This window comes from Lepidochelys kempii, chromosome 10 (genome assembly GCF_965140285.1).
Source record: "Lepidochelys kempii isolate rLepKem1 chromosome 10, rLepKem1.hap1, whole genome shotgun sequence".
Lineage (NCBI taxonomy): Eukaryota > Metazoa > Chordata > Testudines > Cheloniidae > Lepidochelys > Lepidochelys kempii.
The window spans coordinates 38,261,946-38,283,248 of record NC_136389.1 but is presented as its reverse complement, the minus strand read 5'-3'; the positions used below and the strand labels follow the sequence as shown (position 1 = coordinate 38,283,248).

General features: G+C 44.3%; 1 protein-coding gene across 6 annotated transcripts in view; it reads left to right on the top strand.

Annotated features, from left to right (window-relative positions):
• The window catches only part of IFT140 (intraflagellar transport 140), a 284,666-nt gene that overhangs the window by 71,742 nt on the left and 191,621 nt on the right, over positions 1-21,303 (top strand). For 4 of the 6 annotated variants that reach the window (XM_078854619.1, XM_073362954.1, XM_073362953.1 and 1 more), the window contains 5 exons: positions 1,585-1,691; positions 2,229-2,377; positions 15,513-15,716; positions 16,225-16,297; positions 20,758-20,849. In XM_078854619.1, the coding sequence (XP_078710745.1) occupies positions 1,585-1,691; positions 2,229-2,377; positions 15,513-15,716; positions 16,225-16,297; positions 20,758-20,849 (625 nt within the window). The remainder of the gene's footprint in view (positions 1-1,584; positions 1,692-2,228; positions 2,378-15,512; positions 15,717-16,224; positions 16,298-20,757; positions 20,850-21,303) is intronic. The other 2 variants (XM_073362955.1, XM_073362957.1) reach the window with 2 other exon arrangements.

The window sequence follows — 21,303 nt, the reverse complement described above, 5'->3', positions numbered from 1 at the left end:
GTATTACTGTATAACATCTGTATTACTTCTTTATATTTGCATTTCATTAATGTCAATGGAATGCCAAAATGGGGAATGTATGATCAGCAGCATAAGAGGTACACTTTTCTTGAACATAGGCTTGCTAATATGATCAGCTAGTCACCTGGTTAATTTTGGGAGAATGGTAGTAAAGACCCAGTACCATTTTCTAATTGGCAGGGAAGGCATTTGGCTTCAGTGCTTTGTTCCAGAAAATCCCCCTTGAATTCAAAGGGTTGTTAGCAGTTAATGGTAATGGGGAGCATTTTAAAAAAGATGGAGAACCATGAGATGGAAAGTAAAGGGATATCCAAGCTCCTCTGTATAAATGAGGCCGTTTGTTTCCAAATCTTTTTTCATACATGATATCAGAAAACAGAGTAAATAATAAGTTAAAGGAAAAAGTAAGATTGTAAGGAGATAAGTTAAAAAATGAGTGAAAGTTAATAAGCGGCTTTTGCACATTCCACATACTAGTTGGTCTCCAACCTTTTAAAGCAAAGATCACTTTTTGAATTTAAGTGTAACCCAGGATCTACCTCAAAGAAAATGTAGAAATAACAGTAATCACACAAACCCAAACACCTGTGCCTCGCTCCCTGCCCAGCCCCTTCTCTGAGGCCCCGCCCTGCTAAATCCATTCCCCCTCCCTTCCGTCATTCGCTCTCTTCCACCCTCACTCACTTTCATCGGGCTGGGACAGCGGGTTGGGGTGTGGGAAGGGGTGCAGGTTCTGGGTGGGGGCAGAGGGGTTTGGAGTGTGAGAGGTGCTCTGGGTTGAGCCTGGGGCAGGGAGTTTGGATGCAGCAGGGGGCTCAGGGCTGGGGCAAGAGGTTGGGGCGCAGGACGTGGGCTCTGGGAGGGGGCTAGGGCTGGGGGTTGGGGTGCAGGAGGTGTTCAGGGTGTGGGCTCCAGACAGGCACCACTTGCCTCAGGCGGCTCCCAGGTGGTGGCGCAGTGGGGCTAAGTCAGCCTCCTTGCCTGCCTTGGCCCTGCGCCACTCCTGGAAGCAGCCAGCATGTCTGGCAGTGGTTCCTGGGGTGGGAAGGGCAGGCGGCGCCGTGTGCTGCCCCTGTCCGCAGGCACTACCCCTGCAACTCCCATTGGCCACAGTTCCCTATTTCCGGCCAATGGGAGCAGCGGTGCTGGTGTCTGCAGGCAAGGGCAGCGTGTGGAGACCCCCTGACCCCTCCCCCAGGGGCCGCAGCAATGTGTTGGCCACTTTCAGGAGCAGCACGGGGCCAGGGCAGGCAGGGAACCTGCCTTAGCCCTGCTCTGCCGCTGGACTTAGAGGCCGATCTCCCAGTTTGGCTGCAGGAGGGTTGGCAATCCTAGACTGAGACAGATCTACTGTCAGAGGCACCACGGTCAACCAGCTGATCACTATCTACCGGTTGGTGACCACTGCCAGACGGCTGCTGGCAGTTTCATTTTAAAATGAAATGATCTGGGTATTCCAGTAATAGAAAATGTGTGCCCTGCATTGTATCCTATTGAATCTCTTCAGTCAAACATCTGGAAGGCTATCACTTTTTAAAAGCCCCTTGTTTTCTGTGCACTTAGGTTCTGGGATTTAGAGCGGAGTGAGAATTATGTGCTCTTTCTAGATGTGCAGCTTGGCTTTGAAGTAGGGGAATGTTTAAACTCTGTCTCTTACTGCACTGTTAAAGGTAAGAAACCCTATGAGAACTGTGATCCTTAGCTCATAAACCTTGTTGTGAAATGTCTGTCTTTGGTGCTCTGTAGCAATTTTAGTGTAGTTATAGTTTTCATATTACTGTGTCCAGCAGGATACTTTTCAATAGTAACAAATCTGCTGTGGGGACCTTATCTACTATGTGAACACAAATGTGTAGCTGTTTAAACTAAGGTTCACTCCTGACACAGTTAAAGCACGGTTCAATCTTGAAGCACAGAGGGACTTTAACCCACTTACAGCCATGTGATATTTCTTGCAGTTTCTCCTCAAGGGAGATTCAGGACTGGATTGTTGGTATCTAGTCAATATGGAGAGACATTGGCAGAACTGTATGGGGATGCCTGCATACTGCCTGTCTATAGTGTTGCAAGTCTTTTATTTTCATGAGCACAACTCTGACTGTTGGATTACAAATAAAACCAGACTTTGGTTATTTTTTTACCTCATTTAATGTTTGTTGCTTTTTCTGAACTTGATTTGAAATATAGAACAACTTTATTAATGGCAGGTCTCCTAGCAGCTGGTACCAATAAAGGGAGAATAGCTATGTGGAGGAAAGCATCAGTGTCCAATCAGAGCACATGGGTGTTGGAGGGAAAGGACAGATGGAAGCTTCAGACCCCTACAGAGCTGGAAGGGAATATCACTCAGATAAAGGTAAATCTGGGTTGAGTTGATCTCTTTCCCCTTTAGGATTGTTTGCTGTCAGAGGAAAGTGTTGGTAAATCTTTCTAATACTCTGCATATTCCCTGTGTCCTATAGTTTTCAAATACTAGAATTAGGAAGAGAAGAGTGTCAGACAAAGTAGCCTAAATATAATACTTTGCATTTCTTTGACACTATCTATCTGAGGCTCTTACAGCACTTTACAAGTAATAAGTTAATGTGTCTTTTTGTGAAGTAGGTAAATATTATCCTCTTTTATAAAAGGTGTGTAAACTGGCAGAGACTAAGGCCCAGATTTTTAAAGGTAATTTGGCGTTGCTGTGTTCAGTGTTCAAATGCCTAACTTATTTAGGAGCCTAAGGGTAGGTCAACACTACCTGTCGGATTGGTGGGTAGCGATTGATATATCGGAGGTCGATTTATCGCGTCTAGTCTAGATGCGATAAATCGATCCCCGAGCGCTCTCCCATCGACTCAGGAACTCCAGTGCCGCGAGAGGCGCAAGCGGAGTTGACGGGGGAGCGGCAGCAGTCAACTCACCGCCGTGAAGATGCTTTGGTAAGTCGATCTAGGTACTTCAACTATGCTATTCTCGTAGCTGAAGTTGTGTACCTTACATCAACTCCCACCCCCTAGTGTAGACCAGGGCTTAATGTCATTTTACGAATGGATCTAGGCACTTAGGAGGCTTAATCTCAGACTGTCAATGGATTTTGGCTCCTAAGTGCCTCGATCCCTTTTGAAAATGCATTAGACTCCTAAATCAGTTAGCTGAGCACCACAATACCTAAATACCTTTTAAAAATCTGGGGATAGGTTACATGCCCAAGGTCACACAATACATCAATGACAGATCTAGGATTAGAACTTGGAATATAGACTCCTAGCTGTGTGATTTGACCACAGACCCATCCTTCCCCTCCAAATTGGAGACAAAGAACTCAAACGAGGACTCCAGATATTTTCTGAGATTTTCCTCCTAATGTTTATAATTTCTCATTATTGCAATGCCTTGAAATTACTTCATCCTAAAACACATGTTGGAACATACACTTGCAAATTTGCCAAAATTGCTATTACAGAATTGTTATTTCTGTATAAAATCCTGTATGGACATTCTTATTCTGGAATGAGAATGTCCACATGGGCATTTATATCAAAATAACTATTCTAGAATAATGATTTTGGAACAGCTAATTTGGTAAATTTTCAGGTGTGGATGTATTCTGGGATAAATAAATTTCTCAAAAAAAAGCGAAGTATTCTGCTGGATATTCCTCACTTGTTTGTTTTTCTCCTCCAGTTCTCCTCCAGTACTTGACAGGGTTGGGATGCTTCTAGGGTAACACTCTTGAGAGCAGTTAGGCATGTGCCATCTAGTAAAGAGGGAGTTGATCTGTTGTCCTCAACCCAACCATCTCTATTTTTATGTCTTATTGGTCAGAAAATCCATTTGATTCAGCATCCTGATCTGGCTTTCTGGCCCAGGAAAACAGGAAAGCTTTTGCTTTCAGATCCTTCTGTGATATTTTTTCAGCCTTCAGTTTTCAAATTTGTATCTTTTTGATTTTTTTAAAAAATCTGTAACAATTTTAATATATAATATTTTGTTGCCCTGTTTTAACTTGTGAGGAACAGCCCCCCACGCTCTTTTTGTTTGTTTGTTTAGGAACGGGGGAGTCAGTCATGAATGTATCTGACTCTTTGCAGGGGAAGGAGGTCTGAGATTTCTTTTTGCTTGTTTCACTTATTAGAATGAAAAGTATATAACATAAATAGCAATGGCAGTTGCATGCTCTAGGTAAGAATCAGGTCATAAGAACAGCCATTCTGGGTCAGACCAAAGGTTCATTTAGCCCAGTATCCTGTCTTCCAACAGTGGCCAATGCCATATGCTTCAAAGGGAATGAACAGAACAAGTAATCATCAAGTGATCCATCCCCTGTTGCCCTAGCTTCTGGCAAAACCGAGGCTAGGGATACCACCCCTGCGCATCCTGGCTAATAGCCATTGATGGACCTATCCTCCATGAGTTTATCTAGTTCTTGACTTTCAGACTGTCAAATCCCTATCTCTGACAGACATGCGCAGTGTGTCCACTGTCTCAGTGAGACACACATCCCTCAAAAGTCTACTGTGATGGGGTGTACAAACACCACACTGGCAATAGGGGTTTAAGGGATTACTTTGGGCTCAGCCAACCCTGCTCCACCACACTTGCAGCAAATGCTCCATCTGCTGGAGGAATTAAAAGGAAGGCAATTAGCACATTTGGGGGTAGAGCTGGAGGTGAGCAGACCTGCAGCCCACAGCTCCAGCAGAGCAGAGGGAAGCCTAAGACTCTGACACAGCTGCCTAAAGGTCCCTCCTTGAGGGAAGGGAGAACCCACCCCAGAGACAACCAGAGAAGGAAGTATCCTGTGGACCTTGAACATTGGTGTCCCCCTCTTATTTATTATGGTTTGGATTTCCCCACCAGGGGAAAGCCTTGGACTAAGCTGACCCTAGGGGGGGGACAAAACAAAGAGGTCCAGGGAGGACAGCATTAAGCAGCCTTGGTTGCCAGACTACTGGTAGCCCAAAGGGCCCTGGGTTGGAGTCTGGTGGAGTGAGAGGGCCCGGACTCCCCTCCTGACAACCCCCTTGGGAGTCACGAGCTGCAGCCATGACTACTAGGCCACATTCCCCAACAAGTCCCCAAGTTAGAACCATTACATGTCCACACTGCCGTAATCTAAGGACCAGAACAAGAAAAGTGAGGGACCTTCAACTTAAGCTCCTTATGATGGAGAAATCTCTCTGAGACCTGCCTTGGACCCTGAGTCAAGGACTTGCCAACAGTCGCCATTAGCAGCCTCTGACAGAGGTCCTGCCTCAACAGCCCCTACAAAAGAGACTTTATCCAAGAAGGCTACAAAAAGCAGACTCAGATTTCACTGCAACGGGAATTGGTTAAGAAAAAGCAAGACCCTGACCCCCAAGACTACCTTGGTGCCAATGGCAGCAGGCACGTTGGCGTCCAAGATACCGGGACCTTCCTGTATCACGAGTTCCCAGAGAGCAAAAGACCCTAAGTGGGCAAGCTTGGACCGAGGCTCACAGGGCAAAGTAAATCCCTCCACCTCGGTACCCACAGAGCCAAAAAGACACTCTGCACTGGGCAGTGCAATGACGCCACCTGTGGTACTTACACAGCACAACACAAGATCCTTGGCATTGGCTGCTACTACTCACACTCCCGTACCACTGCAGCACCGACATCGGTACCAGCATTCACGGTACTGTACCAATTCCTAAGACATACAGAGCTACTGGTCTCTTCAATGCTGGAGTTCCCGCTCATCGGTACTGATGGCACTCCAAATCAGTAGGTACCGAGCCCCCTGACCACACCACCTAGATCGGCTCCCCCTCTTTCCAGTGATGATGATAGGGACGAAGGGAAAATATATGCACCTCATCACTCTTCACCCAAACCAGAACCATCCCACCAAACAGAATACCACTCACCTTTAGAGGCACATAGCTGGTATGGGCACCCATTGGCACCGCTTCCCATGCCATTCCCACCAAATTGGCCCTACTGGAACCCCTTGACAGCATGCAGGGCACAACATCTCAAGCCCCCAAGCCCACCAAGATCTAGAGCACCACAATTTCCATCATCGCCTATACCAGGACCCTCAGAAACACAGGAGGAGGTGAATGAGGAAACTGAAGAAAGACCAGGAAGCCTTACCACCAGTGAACCTGTCATCTTCATCACCGGATGAAACTATAATGCCGCCACCTCCCCACAGGAGATGACTTCAAACAATTCCAGGAACTCTTTAGAAGGGTGGCGGAGTCCCTGGGCATACCGCTAGAAGAGGTACCTGACGCTCAGCATAAACTACAATACATACTTCAGTAACACTGTCTTTGCCTAGGAAGATGTCTGATTAATGGTGCTATTATGGAGCCTGCCAAAACCATCTGGCAGACACAAGCAACAGCACCTCCCTCATACAAAAGATCAGACAAGAAATACTATGTGCCATCTAAAGGAGTGGAGTTCTTGTTCACACACTCCACGCCAAACTCACTAGTGGTGGAGGCAGTAAATGAGAGGAGAAAGCAACACCATACTAGAACAACCCTTCCTACAGAGAATGGAAGAGGTTAGTGGGACGTTGCACTCCATATGTTTTATGGAAATATGCTTCTGAATATATTCCTATTTGTATGCATGTATCATTCTTGTATCTGAAGCTAGAAATATGAAGTATAAATCTGAAGTCCTATTGTAATTATGCAAAGTGTGGGCCATTAATGGTGGTTTAGAATCTTGATGGCTCCCGTTGACTAGGACAATTGGTTGTAAATGGTTTATTTACCTGCACACCTTCCTGTGCATATGTGGGCCAACCCAGGAAGAATGGAGACTAGAGGTCTTACAGTGACATGTGATCATGTCACATGATACTGGAATCCATCTTAATCCTTGTACTTTTCCATTGATGAGGCGGGGCTGGGGACAAGCACAGACAAAAGATTCCTGTCTTGTGCCAAAGCTATAAAAGGGGGTGGAGCCGGACAAAAGGAGCCGCCAGTCATGAGAAAACCCCTGCTTATCACCTGAGATGTCTGCTGGAACTAACAAAGACTGTACCGGGGAAAGGATTGGGCCCAGACCAGGAAGGAGTCTAGTTTGTGAAAAAATCTTATTGGAACATCTCTGAGGGTGAGAAATTACCTGTAATCAGTTTCTTAATGTATTAGGCTTAGACTTGCATGTTTTTGCTTTATTTTGCTTGATGACTTACTTTGTTCTGTTATTACTTGAAACCACTTAAATCATACTTTCTATACTTAATAAAATCACTTTTGTTTATTAATAAACCCAGAGTAAGTGATTAATACCTGGGGAAGCAAACAGCTGTGCATAACTCTCTATCAGTGTTATAGAGGGTGGACAATTTATGAATTTACCCTGTATAAGCTTTATAGAGAGTAAAACAGATTTATTTGGGGTTTGGATCCCATTGGGAACTGGGTGTCTGAGTGCTGGAGGGAGGTAACCTGCTGAGCTGTTTTCAGTTAAGTCTTCAGCTTTGGGGGCGTGGACCAGATCCTGTGTCAGTGTTGCAGCAAACTAGTGTGTCTAGCTCAACAAGGCAGGGTTCTGCAGTCCCAATCTGGCAGGGAAAACGGGCTCAGAGGTAATTTTAGCACATCAGGTGACAGTCCCAAGGGGATCTCTGTGGCTGAACCCGTCACAGTTAGATCTCTTCAGTCATCGCAAGGTGTGTTCATCTGCAAAATGGCAGTTTCATATAGCAATTTTACGAAGCCCTACTGTCAAAATATACACATGTAATTTTTTCAAAAAATGTTGGAATTTATTGACCGCTTACTGGAAGAGAAAAAAAGAACAATTTAACATTGCCGAAACTGGTTATTCCATCACCTTTATTGCCACCCCACTCTCCCTTCCTGTTCCTGTTCAGGGACCACTCTCACAAGTACCTGCTGCAACAGGAAGTAAACCACCTTATACACCTAGGCTCAGGAAACCAGTACAAACAGAGCACAGAGGGAAAGGATTTTACTCACTGTTTTCTAACCCAGAAAAAGACAGGCAGGTGGAGACCCATTCTGGACCTAAGAAAACTCAACAAAAACCCAGCATTTCAAAATGGTGACACTAACAACTATAATTCCAGCGTTAGAAAATGGTGACTGTCTCTCAGCCCAGGACACATATTTCCATATTACCATCCATCCATCACACAGAAGATTCCTAAGGTTCACCCTGGGAAAACAACACTTCCAATACAAAGTATTACCCTTTAGCTTGTCGACCGCCCCAAGGGTTTTCTCCAAAGTCTTAGCAGTGATGGCGACACACCTCCGCATACACAGAGTCATGATGTTTCATATCTGGACGACTGCCTCATAAAGGCACCAACACAACATGAAGCAATGAACACCACTCAGAGTACAATAACCCTTTTCACAAACTTACGGTTACAAATAAACATGCAAAAGTCAACACTGATACCTGTCCAGAAACTGGAATTCATCGGAGTTTGTCCAAACTGTTCAACAGCAACCCTACCTCATAAACGCTTCATTACACTTTGTCAGCTTCGTTTCGACAGTGACTGACAACCCACAAACATCTGCCAGAATATGCCTACAACTTCTGGGACATATGTCAGCAACAACGTTTGTCTTCAAACATGCCAGACTACACATGCGATGCCTGCAGGCCTGGCTTCGAACCGTGTACATACCACACAGGCACTGCCTAAGCAGATGTCTTTATAATGCCAAATAAGTTAAAGGATTCCCTAAAATGGTGGACACAATCGAAGAACGTCTGTACAGGAGTCTCATTTCCAACAATGACAATCACCGCGGATGCCTCCCTTATAGGTTGGGGAGTGCATCTACTCAGCACAGTCCTAAGGCTGAAGTTCCCCATCAGAGTCCAACAGGCACATAAACTTGCTGGAGCTAAGGGCACTCCGTAGCGCATGCAACCACTTTCTACCTCTAAACAAAAACAAAGCCATCAGGACCCTCACGGACAATGTAGCATGCATGTTTTACATAAACCGCCAATGGGAGGTGGGGTGGCGTGATCCTACTCCCTATGCACAGAGGCAAGAGTGCTCTGGAATTGGTGCATCAGCCACAACATTGACATATCAGCATCCTATCTTCCAGGATGTCAAAACACAACAGCAGATGTGCTAAGTGGAGAGTTCTCCCAGAATCCTGAATGGAAAATATACCCTGGAGTTCTACGTATGATGTTCAAGCTATGGGGCTTCCCTACCATAGACCTCTTTGCAACACCACAGAACACCAAGTGCCCACAATATTGCGCCAGAGCTGGACTGGGACCCCATTCCCTAGGTGACACTCTCCTCATCAACTGGGATACCCTGTTAATGTATGCATTTCCCCCCGACCCTACTCTTAACCTGGGTCAGAAACAAGATCAAGAGGAACAAATCCAAAGTCATCCTAATAGCACCTTGTGCCCACCTCAAAAATCTTCCTCTAATACCTCATCTTCTCTCCCAAGATGCAGGAGACATCCACCATCTGAACCTCACAATACTACACCTCAAGGCCTGGCTACTCCATGGCTGAGAGGAAATTAAATGAAATGACCTGTTCGGAGGAAGTAAAAGACATATTACTGCACAGCCGTAGACCAAATATAAGAAAAACATGTATTCATAAGTGGAAATGGTTCAACATATGGTGCCAGGACAAACAAATCATACCAACATCCTCCCCTTTACCAAGGGTACTGGATTACATATTAGAACTAAAAAAACTGGGTCTCTCCACAAGCTGCATCAGGGTACGTTTGGCAGCTATCACAGCTTTCCACAATAAGATGGATTGGGTCACCATATTCACCCACCCAACAACTAAACATTTCCAAGGAAGTGAGAACGCTTACCCCGAAATAAGGAACCCACCTCCTACATGGGAACTCAACCTGGTATTACGCTGACGTGGGGGAAAACCCTTTGAGCTGCTGGCCATCTGCTCATTACTCCACCAATGAAGGTGGCTTTCCTCATCGTCATTATGTTTGCCAGATGGGTGGGAGAACATGGTGCCCTAATGGCACCCCCCCATACACCACTTTCTTTAAAGATAAAGTTACCTTAAAACCACACCCTAAATTCCTAGCCAAGGTTGCCTCCCCCTTTCGTATGAACCAACCCATTTTACTTGCCTATGTTTTTTCCAAAACTGTATGCATACAAAAGAGATAGGCATCACTCCAGACACTGGATGTTCAAAGAGCATTAGCTTTCTACATGGAAAGAACAAAAACATTTAGAAACTCACCAAGACTATTCATCTCTATAACAGAATGATCAAAAGGGAAAACTATTGCAAAGCAGACTATCTAAGTGGATATCAGGATGCACCTTTGTTATCAAAAGCATCAATTACAAGTCCCAAAGGGAACCCGCACAAACACAATCACCAACTCCATGGGTGCTGACGGGCTGGAGCACCCATGGGGAAAAATTAGCAGGTGCTCCGTACCCACTGGCAGCAAAGCTCCTCCCGCTCCCACCCCCTCCTCCTACCCTGAGCACGGTGTCCCTGCTCCGCCCTATCCCAGCACTTCCCGCCCACTGCCTAACAGCCATTTGGCAGTGCTTAGGACTTTTCTGGAAGGAGGGGGAGGAGTGAGGATGTGGCGTGCTCAGGGGAGGAGCCGGTAAAGAGGCAGGGCGGGGATTTGGGGGAAGGAGAGGAATTGGGGCAGGGTGAGGGTGGTGTGGGGGTGGGGTCGAGCACCCATGGGGCAGAGGGGAAGTTGGCACCTATGCGCACACACTTCCAGCATCCATAGCCTTTCTCATCAATGTCCCTGTTATTGACATTTGCAGAGCAGCAACTTGGGCATCTGCCCACATTCACAAAGCTCTATGCTATAGAGCAACAGTCATCATCAGATGCTCTGTTTGGACTCTCAGTTTTATCAATCATCACTAATGCAACTCTGAAGCCTGTACCTTCCACTGAGGGGCACTGCTCCACAGTCACCTAAAGTGGAGCATCCACAGGGATGCTCCTCAAAGAAGAAGAGATGCTTACTCACCTTGTGCAGCAACTGAGATTCTTCAAGATGGTTGTCCCTGTGGGAGCTCCACTACATTCCCTCCTCCCCTCTACTTTGGAGTTTCACGCTAGGTTCTCTGTGGTAGAGAAGGAACCGAGGGACGGCTGGTTGAACAGTTCTGTTTAACCACCTGGGGTGGCGCATAATGGGGACGGCATGTGCGTGACCCAACTAGGCACTGCTACTACAAATCTCTGATTACAAGCACAGGGCGCAAAGTGGAGCACCCACAGGTGGTTACATAGCACTGTGCATCCTGAAGAACCTCAGTTACTGTACATGGAGTAACCCTCTCCTCTTGGAATCCTCAGATAATTCCTCTAAAAGGTTTTTACCCACTTTTCCATGAAAAACCCCAGATGAGGCAGAAAGCCATAACAATATATTGAGGCCAAAAGTCAATATCAGCTGAGTTTAGCTCCTGGCCAGATTAATCTTTCATTTTGTTACAATCTAGTCCAGTGGTTTGTGTAGAGAGGTAGATGGGAGAGAGGTAGATGGGAAATACTCTGTAGTCCAGAGGTTCTCAAACTTTAGCAACCCGAGGCCCCGCATTTTGATTTAAAAAATTTTATGGACCCCTAAGCCAGCTTCTGATTTTCTCCAGTAGTGCTCAACCCTCAGTCAGCCCCAGGCCTGCCCCAACTCCACCCCTTTCCCCAAGACCCCACCCCCACCTCTTTCCATCCCCTGCTTCACCCCTGCCCCTCCTCTTTCTGCCCCCTCCCCTGAGCGCACCCCATCCCCACTCCTTCCCCTCCCTCCCAGTTCCTCCTACACGCTGCTGAACAGCTGTTCTGCAATATTCAGGAGGCACTGGGAGGGAGAGGGAGGAGTTGATTAGCGGGGCCAGCGGCCCCGGACATGACTTGTAGACCCCCTGGAGTACCCTCGTGGACCCCAGTTTGAGAACTGGACTCTGGACCCCAGTTTGAGAACCACTGCTCTCGTTCATTTATGCTGGAGTATAATAGTATGGTAGCTGTCAATCAGTGCTGTTAATGAAGTACCTTCAGAAATGAAAATGAAAAATAATAAAGCTATAATTTAGCCTTATTTTCCAGATCACAGATTAGGTTAAAGTACAATTACCACCATATACAGATATTTAAGTCAATGTTATTAGAATGGTGTAGTCATAGAAACACCCCAAATGTTTTGAGTTCAGTGTTATAGTTAAAAACAAACACTTGAAAATCTGAAAATTAAAATGTTCTACCAGTAGCTCAAAAATCCCAGTAAAATGCAGGATCCATGGAGACTCACCATGTCTCAGAAACTTTTAGCGCTTACAAGTTCTGCAGGACAGAGAGTTTCTGGAGCCCAAGAGAGCCTTCTGCTTCTGCAGCACTTATAAATTCTGCAGTTTATCCTAACCCATTTGGTATGTCTACTCTGACCGAGTTTCTAAGCCCCTCATGGATGCCATACAAGGAACCTGGGAGCTCTGTAATATCTGTGGAGCATTCATGGAATTGTCATACATTTCAAAGAAATATACTTAATAACCCCACAGTGAGTTCACCAAACTTTCCAAGAATAGTTAGATATCAGATCTTACCGAGATCAATAGAATAAACCAAATTTGGAACCTGTGGGCTGAGCTGTTTTTGAGAAATGACTTTTCAAAGAAAGTAAGAAAAATCTTTTGTAATGAAAAGCTGATGCAAATTTGACAAGCCACCCCAAACATTCAGGAAAAAAATCTCCTGTGATGGGACTAAACATAAGAAACTTCAGGCTTTAAAGTTTAGAAACAAGGGACAAAAAGGGGAACATGGCATCAAGCCAGTTACTATCGTAACTATGTATATATACAGGCTACCATCTGTTAACTGAAATGAATAACTACACAAGTCATCCCAGAGTCAGGTCTTGCATATCATACAAAAGTCCCATTCACTTGGATTTTGGAGTCCCCTAACATGGCCACCACAGCTTTCTTTTCTTTCCCGATCATCATATTATTATTTATATTATTGTAACGACAATTTAGAGGCAGTTTAATGATCCCAGATGATATACAATTTATCATTTTCTGCTGCAAAGTTTGGCAGGATAAAGTAGAGTTGCAGCAATTTACTGCTGCAGGAAGCTCTGTGTACTAACATTGCACAAGTGGCTTTATTTATTATTTATATTGTTAGCTCTTGAGGGCAGGGACCAATTCTTTGTTACAGATTTATAACTTGCGTAGCACAATGGGGCTGGGGCCTTGGGGGGCTACCATAATGTAAATAATAGTTTATTAATGTACAGCAAACCCATTAGACTTATCTGGGATACTATACCCTGCAAAAACTTAAATGGTATTTAAATAACTGGTCCAAGTAAGCCATAACCAAACTAGTTGACTGTATCTGTTAATAAAGTACAAATGAAGGCCATAGGGAAGCGGTAAGATCTCAGAACTGGGCACTTGAGACGACACACCTCCATTTTACCATCAAAGCTCTTCTGACATGTGTTGTATTTGAGTGGCTTAAAGAATTGCCTGAAGTACTTGGAAGGTGTCAGTGATGCGCAAGTGCGAACAAATGACTCTTCTACCTTGGGAAGACTCCTGGCTTTACTGGCTGTGAGATCTGCTGAAGGGTATTGGACAGGTATAGCAGTCCAATCTTGGTCTTGAGTGCTTCCTTGAAAATTCTCTGTCTATCCAAAATGAAGTTGGTCAAAGAGGCCTCAAAAGAAGACTCCAAGACAGTGTTCTCCCCTCCGGGAATCAGTTTAGCAATAGGCTTAAAACATTATGCTGTGTTTTGGTCAAAGCGAGTCATGTACTCCTTCGTATAGGGTTGTTTTGTTTTGGGTTTTCTTTTTTTGGAGACCGTCTGTAGAACTCAGCAGAGAATTATATCCCCACTACATGATGGCTTAAAACAGAGAAGGAGAGCCTTCTTATTTATTTATGTAGGCTTTTGGAGTAATTTTGATAAAATTCTGTTGATGATTTGTAGAAACCGATTAGTCTAATCCCTATTAAATTCAATAGAACTCTCCCCAATTATTGCTTATGAAAGACTTTTGTGTGTGACTGGTCTTAAATTTTTTTGGGGGAAATAATATTTAATAATAATAATAATTAATAATAATATTATTTAGCCTGAGTAGGGTGGGACTCAATAGGGAAAAATACTCAGACCTCTTAATTTGTGCACATGATGGGTACTGTATGGCCTGGGAAGTTGAACTGCACTATTGATTGAGATGGCTGGCAAAAGAGGGTGAAATTAGAACTAGATATTCATAGTGGCAATTCATAATGACAGTGAATAGTCATTGGACAAGACTGAGTGAGTGAGAGGGCGACTCTATAGCCTGGTGGTTGGGGCACTCAAGTAGGATGTGGGAGACCCAAGTTCATGTTCCTGCTCCAGTGACTGTTTATATAAAGTGGAAAAGCTTCAGTGGGAGAGACTGAGAAAGACCTTCCCCATAATATCCCATAGTCCTCTCCTGCAATTTTCAGATCCGTTCTCCACATCACTAGAGGGGAAATTGGACTCAGGTCTTCCACATCTCAGGTGAGTGCCCTGACCGCTGGACTAAAGTGTAGTGGGGGGCTACTGCTACCTCATTCTCCACTGCTGCCACCTACCATTTAAGTCTTGGGGGAAATGTTTTTTGGTTGAAACTGCATTTTTCATCTAAAATATTTGAACCAGCTCTAGGTGAAATCTTAAGAAAACTGCTAATAGGACTTTGGGTAGTCAAAGAAGAAACAATTTGTCATGAGAAAGAACCTCACATGCACATCTTGCTGGGGGGGCAGGGGGGAGAGGAATAGCTCAGTGGTTTGAGCATTGCCCTGCTAAACCCAGGGTTGTGAGTTCAATCCTTGAGGGGGCCAATTAGGGATCTGGGGCAAAAATTGGCAATTGGTCTTGCTTTGAGCAGGGGGGTTGGACTAGATGATCTCCTAAGGTCCCTTCCAACCCTGATAATCTATGATTTTATAGGAAAAGGTATTAGCTATCTTGTTGAGTACTTTATCTTTCTCTAACAGTACTGAATGCAAGATGGTGTAATAGTGGCAAGCGGTGGGATGAAAAGAGGTAATAGTTTAAAACAGGCTCTTCCATGTACCCTTCTTCTTAGTGTATGTGCAACATGCCTCAAGTGGCACATGACCAGAATTTGGTCCTCTGGTTGGATCCTTAGCTTTTCCAGCTGGGGCTGGGTACTGACTGGGAGTGCAACATGAACGCTGATCCATGCCCCCCTCCATGTACTGAAGGAGTATAGGTGAAAATATAGTTATAGCATACCCTGAAGAAGTACATGTGGGTATGCAACCTCTTGACTATGCCTGAGTTCAGAAACTAGGATTTCATTTTGAGATTATATTCATACGTATGTTATATGTGCCCCCCACCCCAAAACACTAGCTGTAACTGAGGCCCCTCTGAATTAGTGTTTCAAAAATCTCTGATGAAAGTATGTTGGATTTTTCTCACCCTCTCTGTGTGTAGTGGGGCTCCAGGAAAAACCTACTGGCAGTGAACAACATGAGCTCTGTGGTGATCCTCAGCGAGCAGGCTATGTCATCTCATTTCCACCAGCAGGTGGCAGTAGTGCAAGTGTCCCCAAATCTGCTTAATGTGACCTTCTTCGGTACAGGAACCACGCACAGCCTCCGCATTGATATGCATATTAATGGCGTATTTGCCACTAAGGTAACTCACCATCTCAGTTGTTGTGAGCAGTTTCTTTTCTTGCCGAAGACTCACTTACTTAATGTGGTTTAATTATTTCAGAGATGGAATCCAAAGTTTCCACCATAATTTATCTAACTCTTCTTAGATTCCCCCTTCCTTATATTTTAGTTGCTTATGCAGTATATGTGTGTTGATGGAAAATAGCATCACTACTACAACAGGCATATTCCAATGGAGCTGATTTCCAGGCAGCACAATTATTCATTAATAGCTCCCTGGTTACTGACCTTTGGGCATTGGACAACACAGCAAATATATAGAGGAAGGTATAAGATGTTGGCTGTGATGGAAAGTTTATTCCATTGTTGTTTGTTCGTGCACAGAAATGAATATAGCATAGACTCTACATGGGACTTCAGCAGAATTACTAGATTGGCACTAAACTGAGTTACAAATCGTTGAAGTATTTAATGCATGTTTCCAGCAGAAATGAAACTGCTTTGTAACTTCTCTATGGCTATTTCAGGATGCTGTAGTGTTCTGGAATGGGAAGCAAGTCACTGTCTTTGAATGCTCAGGAGCCACTTTACGAAATGCAGGTAGGACTTCACAAGAGGTAGCCCACAGGAGAACATGTATGAGGGTGGTGAATCCCCCCAAAATTATACATTCACTGAACTCATGATAACTCCTAGGCTTTAATAATCATACTTTGCATATCAGAACTTTACAAGCACCTAATTAGCCCTCACAACATTCCTGTAAAATGGTTGGTATTCCAATTTTACAGAATAGGAAAATAAGGCATAAAGAGGTGGACAGATCCTTGATCATCTGAGTCAATGACAAGACCAGGACTCAAATCCTGGCTCCCAGACCTTTGCTCTAATCACTAGCTGAAACCCCTGGATATAGTGTGCAGTTTGATACTTGAACCTCTCTACATTCTTATATATGTATCATGAGTAGTACTAAGCGAGGAACTGAGCTGTAGTAGAAATGATGTACACTTTCACTCCTTAGGGGTCTTGATAGCATAGAAACTACAAGAGAGCTAGAATAGCTTGATTATATCTCTGAGATGCCTTATTCACAGGTTAAAAACAAAACAGAAAATCCCAAGCTAAATCAGTTTAAAATAACCCACACAAAACTCAAACTTTGATGAAGCACATTCCAGAGACATAGTTCTTAATAAATCATATATAAAAGTCCTACCTTATTGCATTTGCAAGTGTGATACAAATGTAAGGCTTTATTTTTAATGATATTATAAAGCAATATCTACTTTTAAGGCCTGTGGGTGCTGGGAAACTGAAAAAAGACTTATGTGCCAGTGTTAACAGATAATGCTTGTTACCCACCACAAAACATGTTCACATCACTTCTGATCACTTCATTTCACTCTTCTCTTGGGCACTGCTCCTAGTTAGTTTAGTGCTAAGAAACTGCATTAGATTAATAAGAATGCGTTGATTAGATTTAAAAAAATAAATACACAAAAACCCACAGAATGGTTTCATTGCAAAATAATGTTCAAACGTAGAAGTCCCTTGTCATGGTTACAGGGCTAGCTGTACCTCTGACCCCTTGAAGATCTGAGTGCATCAGCTGTCAGTCAGGCCTCATGCATTTACCACTCCTGAGGTGGAATTCCACAATTCTCCTTCTCTTAAGACGGGGCCCTGGCTATAGAACCCTGTGTATGAATTGTGCTTACCCCATTTTATTTAGGTTCCTATACTGTGCTCACCACCTCAGTGTCTGAACACCTTCTAATAGTAGAGGTCCAACTGGGTTTGGTAGCTGTGATTTCTCCCTTTGGGAGTGTGTGATCAAACAGCCTTCTTAAAAGCCCAAGTATTGTTTATTTTAATAGTAGGAACAAAGCATTTAAAATAAAAGGATTTTTAAATGACAGTTTACATGCATAACAAGGAGTCCAGTGGCACAGGACATTTCTAAGCCAAGGAGGCATTAGAGCCTCAAAGTTCTCATTAGCTTTGTGCAGTATTGCCAACTCTTGATATTTGGTACTCTTCTTGTTAAATCCTAGATTTATGTGATTACGTGAGAATCATACAATCATAGAATATCAGGGTTGGAAGGGACCTCAGAAGATCATCTAGTCCAACCCCCTGCTCAAAGCAGCACCAATCCCCAACTAAATCATCCCAAGCCTGACCATAAAAATCTCTAAGGAAGGAGATTCCACCACCTCCCTAGGTAACCCATTCCAGTGCTTCACCACCCTCATCATGAAAAGGTTTTTCCTAATATCCAACCTAAACCTCCCCCACTGCAACTTGAGACCATTACTCCTCGTTCTGTCATCAGCTACCATTGAGAACAGTCTAGATCCATCCTCTTTGGAACCCCCTTTCAGGTAATTGAAAGCAGCTATCAAATCTCCCCTCATTCTTCTCTTCTGCAGACTAAATAATCCCAGTTCCCTCAGCCTCTCCTCATAAGTCATGTACTCCAGCACCGTAATAATTTTTGTTGCCCTCCTCTAGACTCTTTCCAATTTTTTCACATCCTTCTTGTAGGGTGGGGCCCAAAACTGGACACGGTACTCCAGATGAGGCCTTATCAATGCCGAATAGAGGGGAACGATCACGTCTCTCGATCTGCTGACAATGCTCGCACTTACACAGCCCAAAATGCCATTAGCCTTTTTGGCAACAAGGGCACATTGTTAACTCATATCCAGCTTCTCATCCACTGTAACCCCTAGGTCCTCTTCTGCAGAACTGCTGCCTAGCCTCTCGATCCCTAGTCTGTAGCAGTGTATGGGATTCTTCCCTTCTAAGTGCAGGACTCTGCACTTTTCCTTGTTAAACCTCATCAGATTTCTTTTGGCCCAATCCTCTAATTTGTCTAGGTCCCTCTGTATCCTATCCCTACCCTCCAGCGTATCTACTGCTCCTCCCAGTTTAGTGTCATCTGCAAACTTGCTAAGGGTGAAATCCATGCCATCCTCCAGATCATTAATGAAGATATTGAACAAAACCGACCCCAGGACCGACTCTTGGGACACTCTGCTTGATACCAGCTGCCACCTAGACATGGATCCATTGATCACTACCTGTTGAGCCTGATGATCTAGCCAGCTTTCTATCCACCTTATAGTCCATTCATCCAGCCCATACTTCTTTAACTTGCTGGCAAGAATACTATGGGAGACCGTGTCAAAAGCTTTGCTAAAGTCAAGGAATAACACATCCACTGCTTTCCCCTCATCCGCAGAGCCACTTATCTTGTCCTAGAAGGCAATTAGGATATTCAGGCAAGACTTGCCCTTGGTGAATCCATGCTGACTGTTCCTGATCACTTTCCTCTCCTCTAAGTGCTTCAAAATTGATACCTTGAGTATCTGCTCCATGATTTGTTCAGGGACTGAGGTGAGGCTGAGTGGCCTGTAGTTCCCCAGATCCTCCTCCTTCTCTTTTTTAAAGATGGGCACTACATTGGCCTTTTTCCAGTGATCCGGGACCTCTCCTGGATCACTATGAGTTTTCAAAGATAATGGCCAATGGCTCTGCAAATCACATCCGCCAATTCCTTTAGCACTCTCGGATACAGTGCAACTGGACCCATGGACTTGTGCTCGTCCAGCTTTTTAAAATAATTCTGAACCACTTCTTTCTCCACCGAGGGCTGGTCACCTCTTCCCCATACTGTGCTGCTCAGTGCAGTAGTCTGGGAGCTGACCTTGTTCGTGAAGACAGAGGCAAAGAAAGCATTGAGTACATTAGCTTTTTCCACATGCTCTGTCACTAGGTTGCCTCCCTCATTCAGTAAGGGGTCCACACTTTCCCTGACCTTTTTCTTAGCTCACGAAAGCTTATGCTCAAATAAATTGGTTAGTCTCTAAGATGCCACAAGTACTCCTTTTCTTTTTACCATATCTGAAGAAACCCTTCTTGTTACTCTTAAAGTCCCTGGCTAGCTGCAACTCCAAGTGTGATTTGGCCTTCCTGATTTCACTCCTGTATGCCTGAGCAATATTTTTATACTCCTACCTGGTCATTTGTCCAATCTTCCACTTCTTGTGGCACCTTAAAGACTAACAGATTTATTTGGGCATAAGCTTTCATGGATAAAAAACCACTTCTTCAGATGCAATCTTTTACATACATGTCTGTCTTACCTAAAGTCCTACCATCCTGTGATGGTGCGCTAGGCACACCTAGCTTCTTCAGATACCCTCACTGGAACTTTTTGTCAGTCTGCCCCTGCAAACAGTTCCCCAACCACTACCTGCTCGCTGGAGAGAGAGAGAGCGATTGAGAGATTTTTTTAAACTGCTCTAGTCCTTTTGGTCTTCTGATTCCCAGGCATGGATGATGCTGTCAAAATTGGTTCTGTAAGTTGGCTGGAGCCATGGGGTGGACTCTTAAAGGCCAGTAGTTCACACGTTTTCTCTAAAGAACCTTCAGGTGTTTGCTGAGAAGTGGCTTATCGTGGGCTATTCTTCTTCCCTTCCTGCTGATTTTGTCCTTATAATCCTCCCTATTACTAAACCAACATATTCCAGTAACTATCCCAATAGCCCGGTCAGCATGTGATATTCACAGATTGTTCCAGAGCAACTCCAGTTCTGTTGCACCCTCATTTACAACTTCCCACTTGTAGCGAAATCATGGAAGGGTGAATCATCTCATCTGATAGTAAAACTGGGGCTGGTCAATTTCCATCTCTCTGCCTCCCCCTGCTCTTCCACCCCTTACATATGAACAGAGCATATGGAGTGCCTTCTGTTTGAGTTATAATTTCATACTCTGGATGTAGTTCCTGATGAGAAACCAGCATAAGGGACAGATGAATGTGGGGAGGGGGAGTATTTTGGGAACTGCTACAGAATGGTTGAAAAACAGATTTGTTTGGAGTTGGAAATGACCTGCTGTCAATGCACACTGGTTTCTTGAGACCACTTTAAGGACTAGTCACTTCATGAATTAGGCTGAAAGAGACTGCTTTCTGGGCAGAATGTTTTACTTTGATTAATAGCATGTAACCGTTTATTCTAATGATGGTATTCTTGTGAATGTTCCAGGCTCTTTCCTCTGTGATTCTCCAGTGCTGGCTATGCATGAAGAAAGCATTTACACAGTTGAGCCAAATCGAGTTCAGGTCCGCACCTGGCAGGTGAGTACTGCTGGTCCAGGGCTGGTGGAACAATGGGATAGTTAATAATACATTACTGAAGTGCCTGGGAAGCTTACTTAGTGAGTTTACCCAGCTGCATGTAGTTGACCCACACTGTTTTTTCTTGTTTAGTTTCTCCTCAGATCAGTGCCTGAGGCAAACCAGACCCAGATAGGGGTGCATATGTTCTTGTGGTATAGGGTGCTGGCCTCACTGATTATTCAAGAACCCCTTTCTTACTCACCAGAGAAGGGCAGTGACCTATAGGGTTGAAACTAACCAGTCATCTCTCATCCCTCTCAGAGGTCCGGTGCTGTGTTTATGGCTGAAAAAATACAGATTGGGGTTCAGTAAACGTTGCACCTCTCCCTTGGCATAGGAAGGAAAATGTGCAATTTAAAGTTTTGGCTGAAGGACCTGTGTCATTTTCTGTATTATAAAACACCTAGCATAT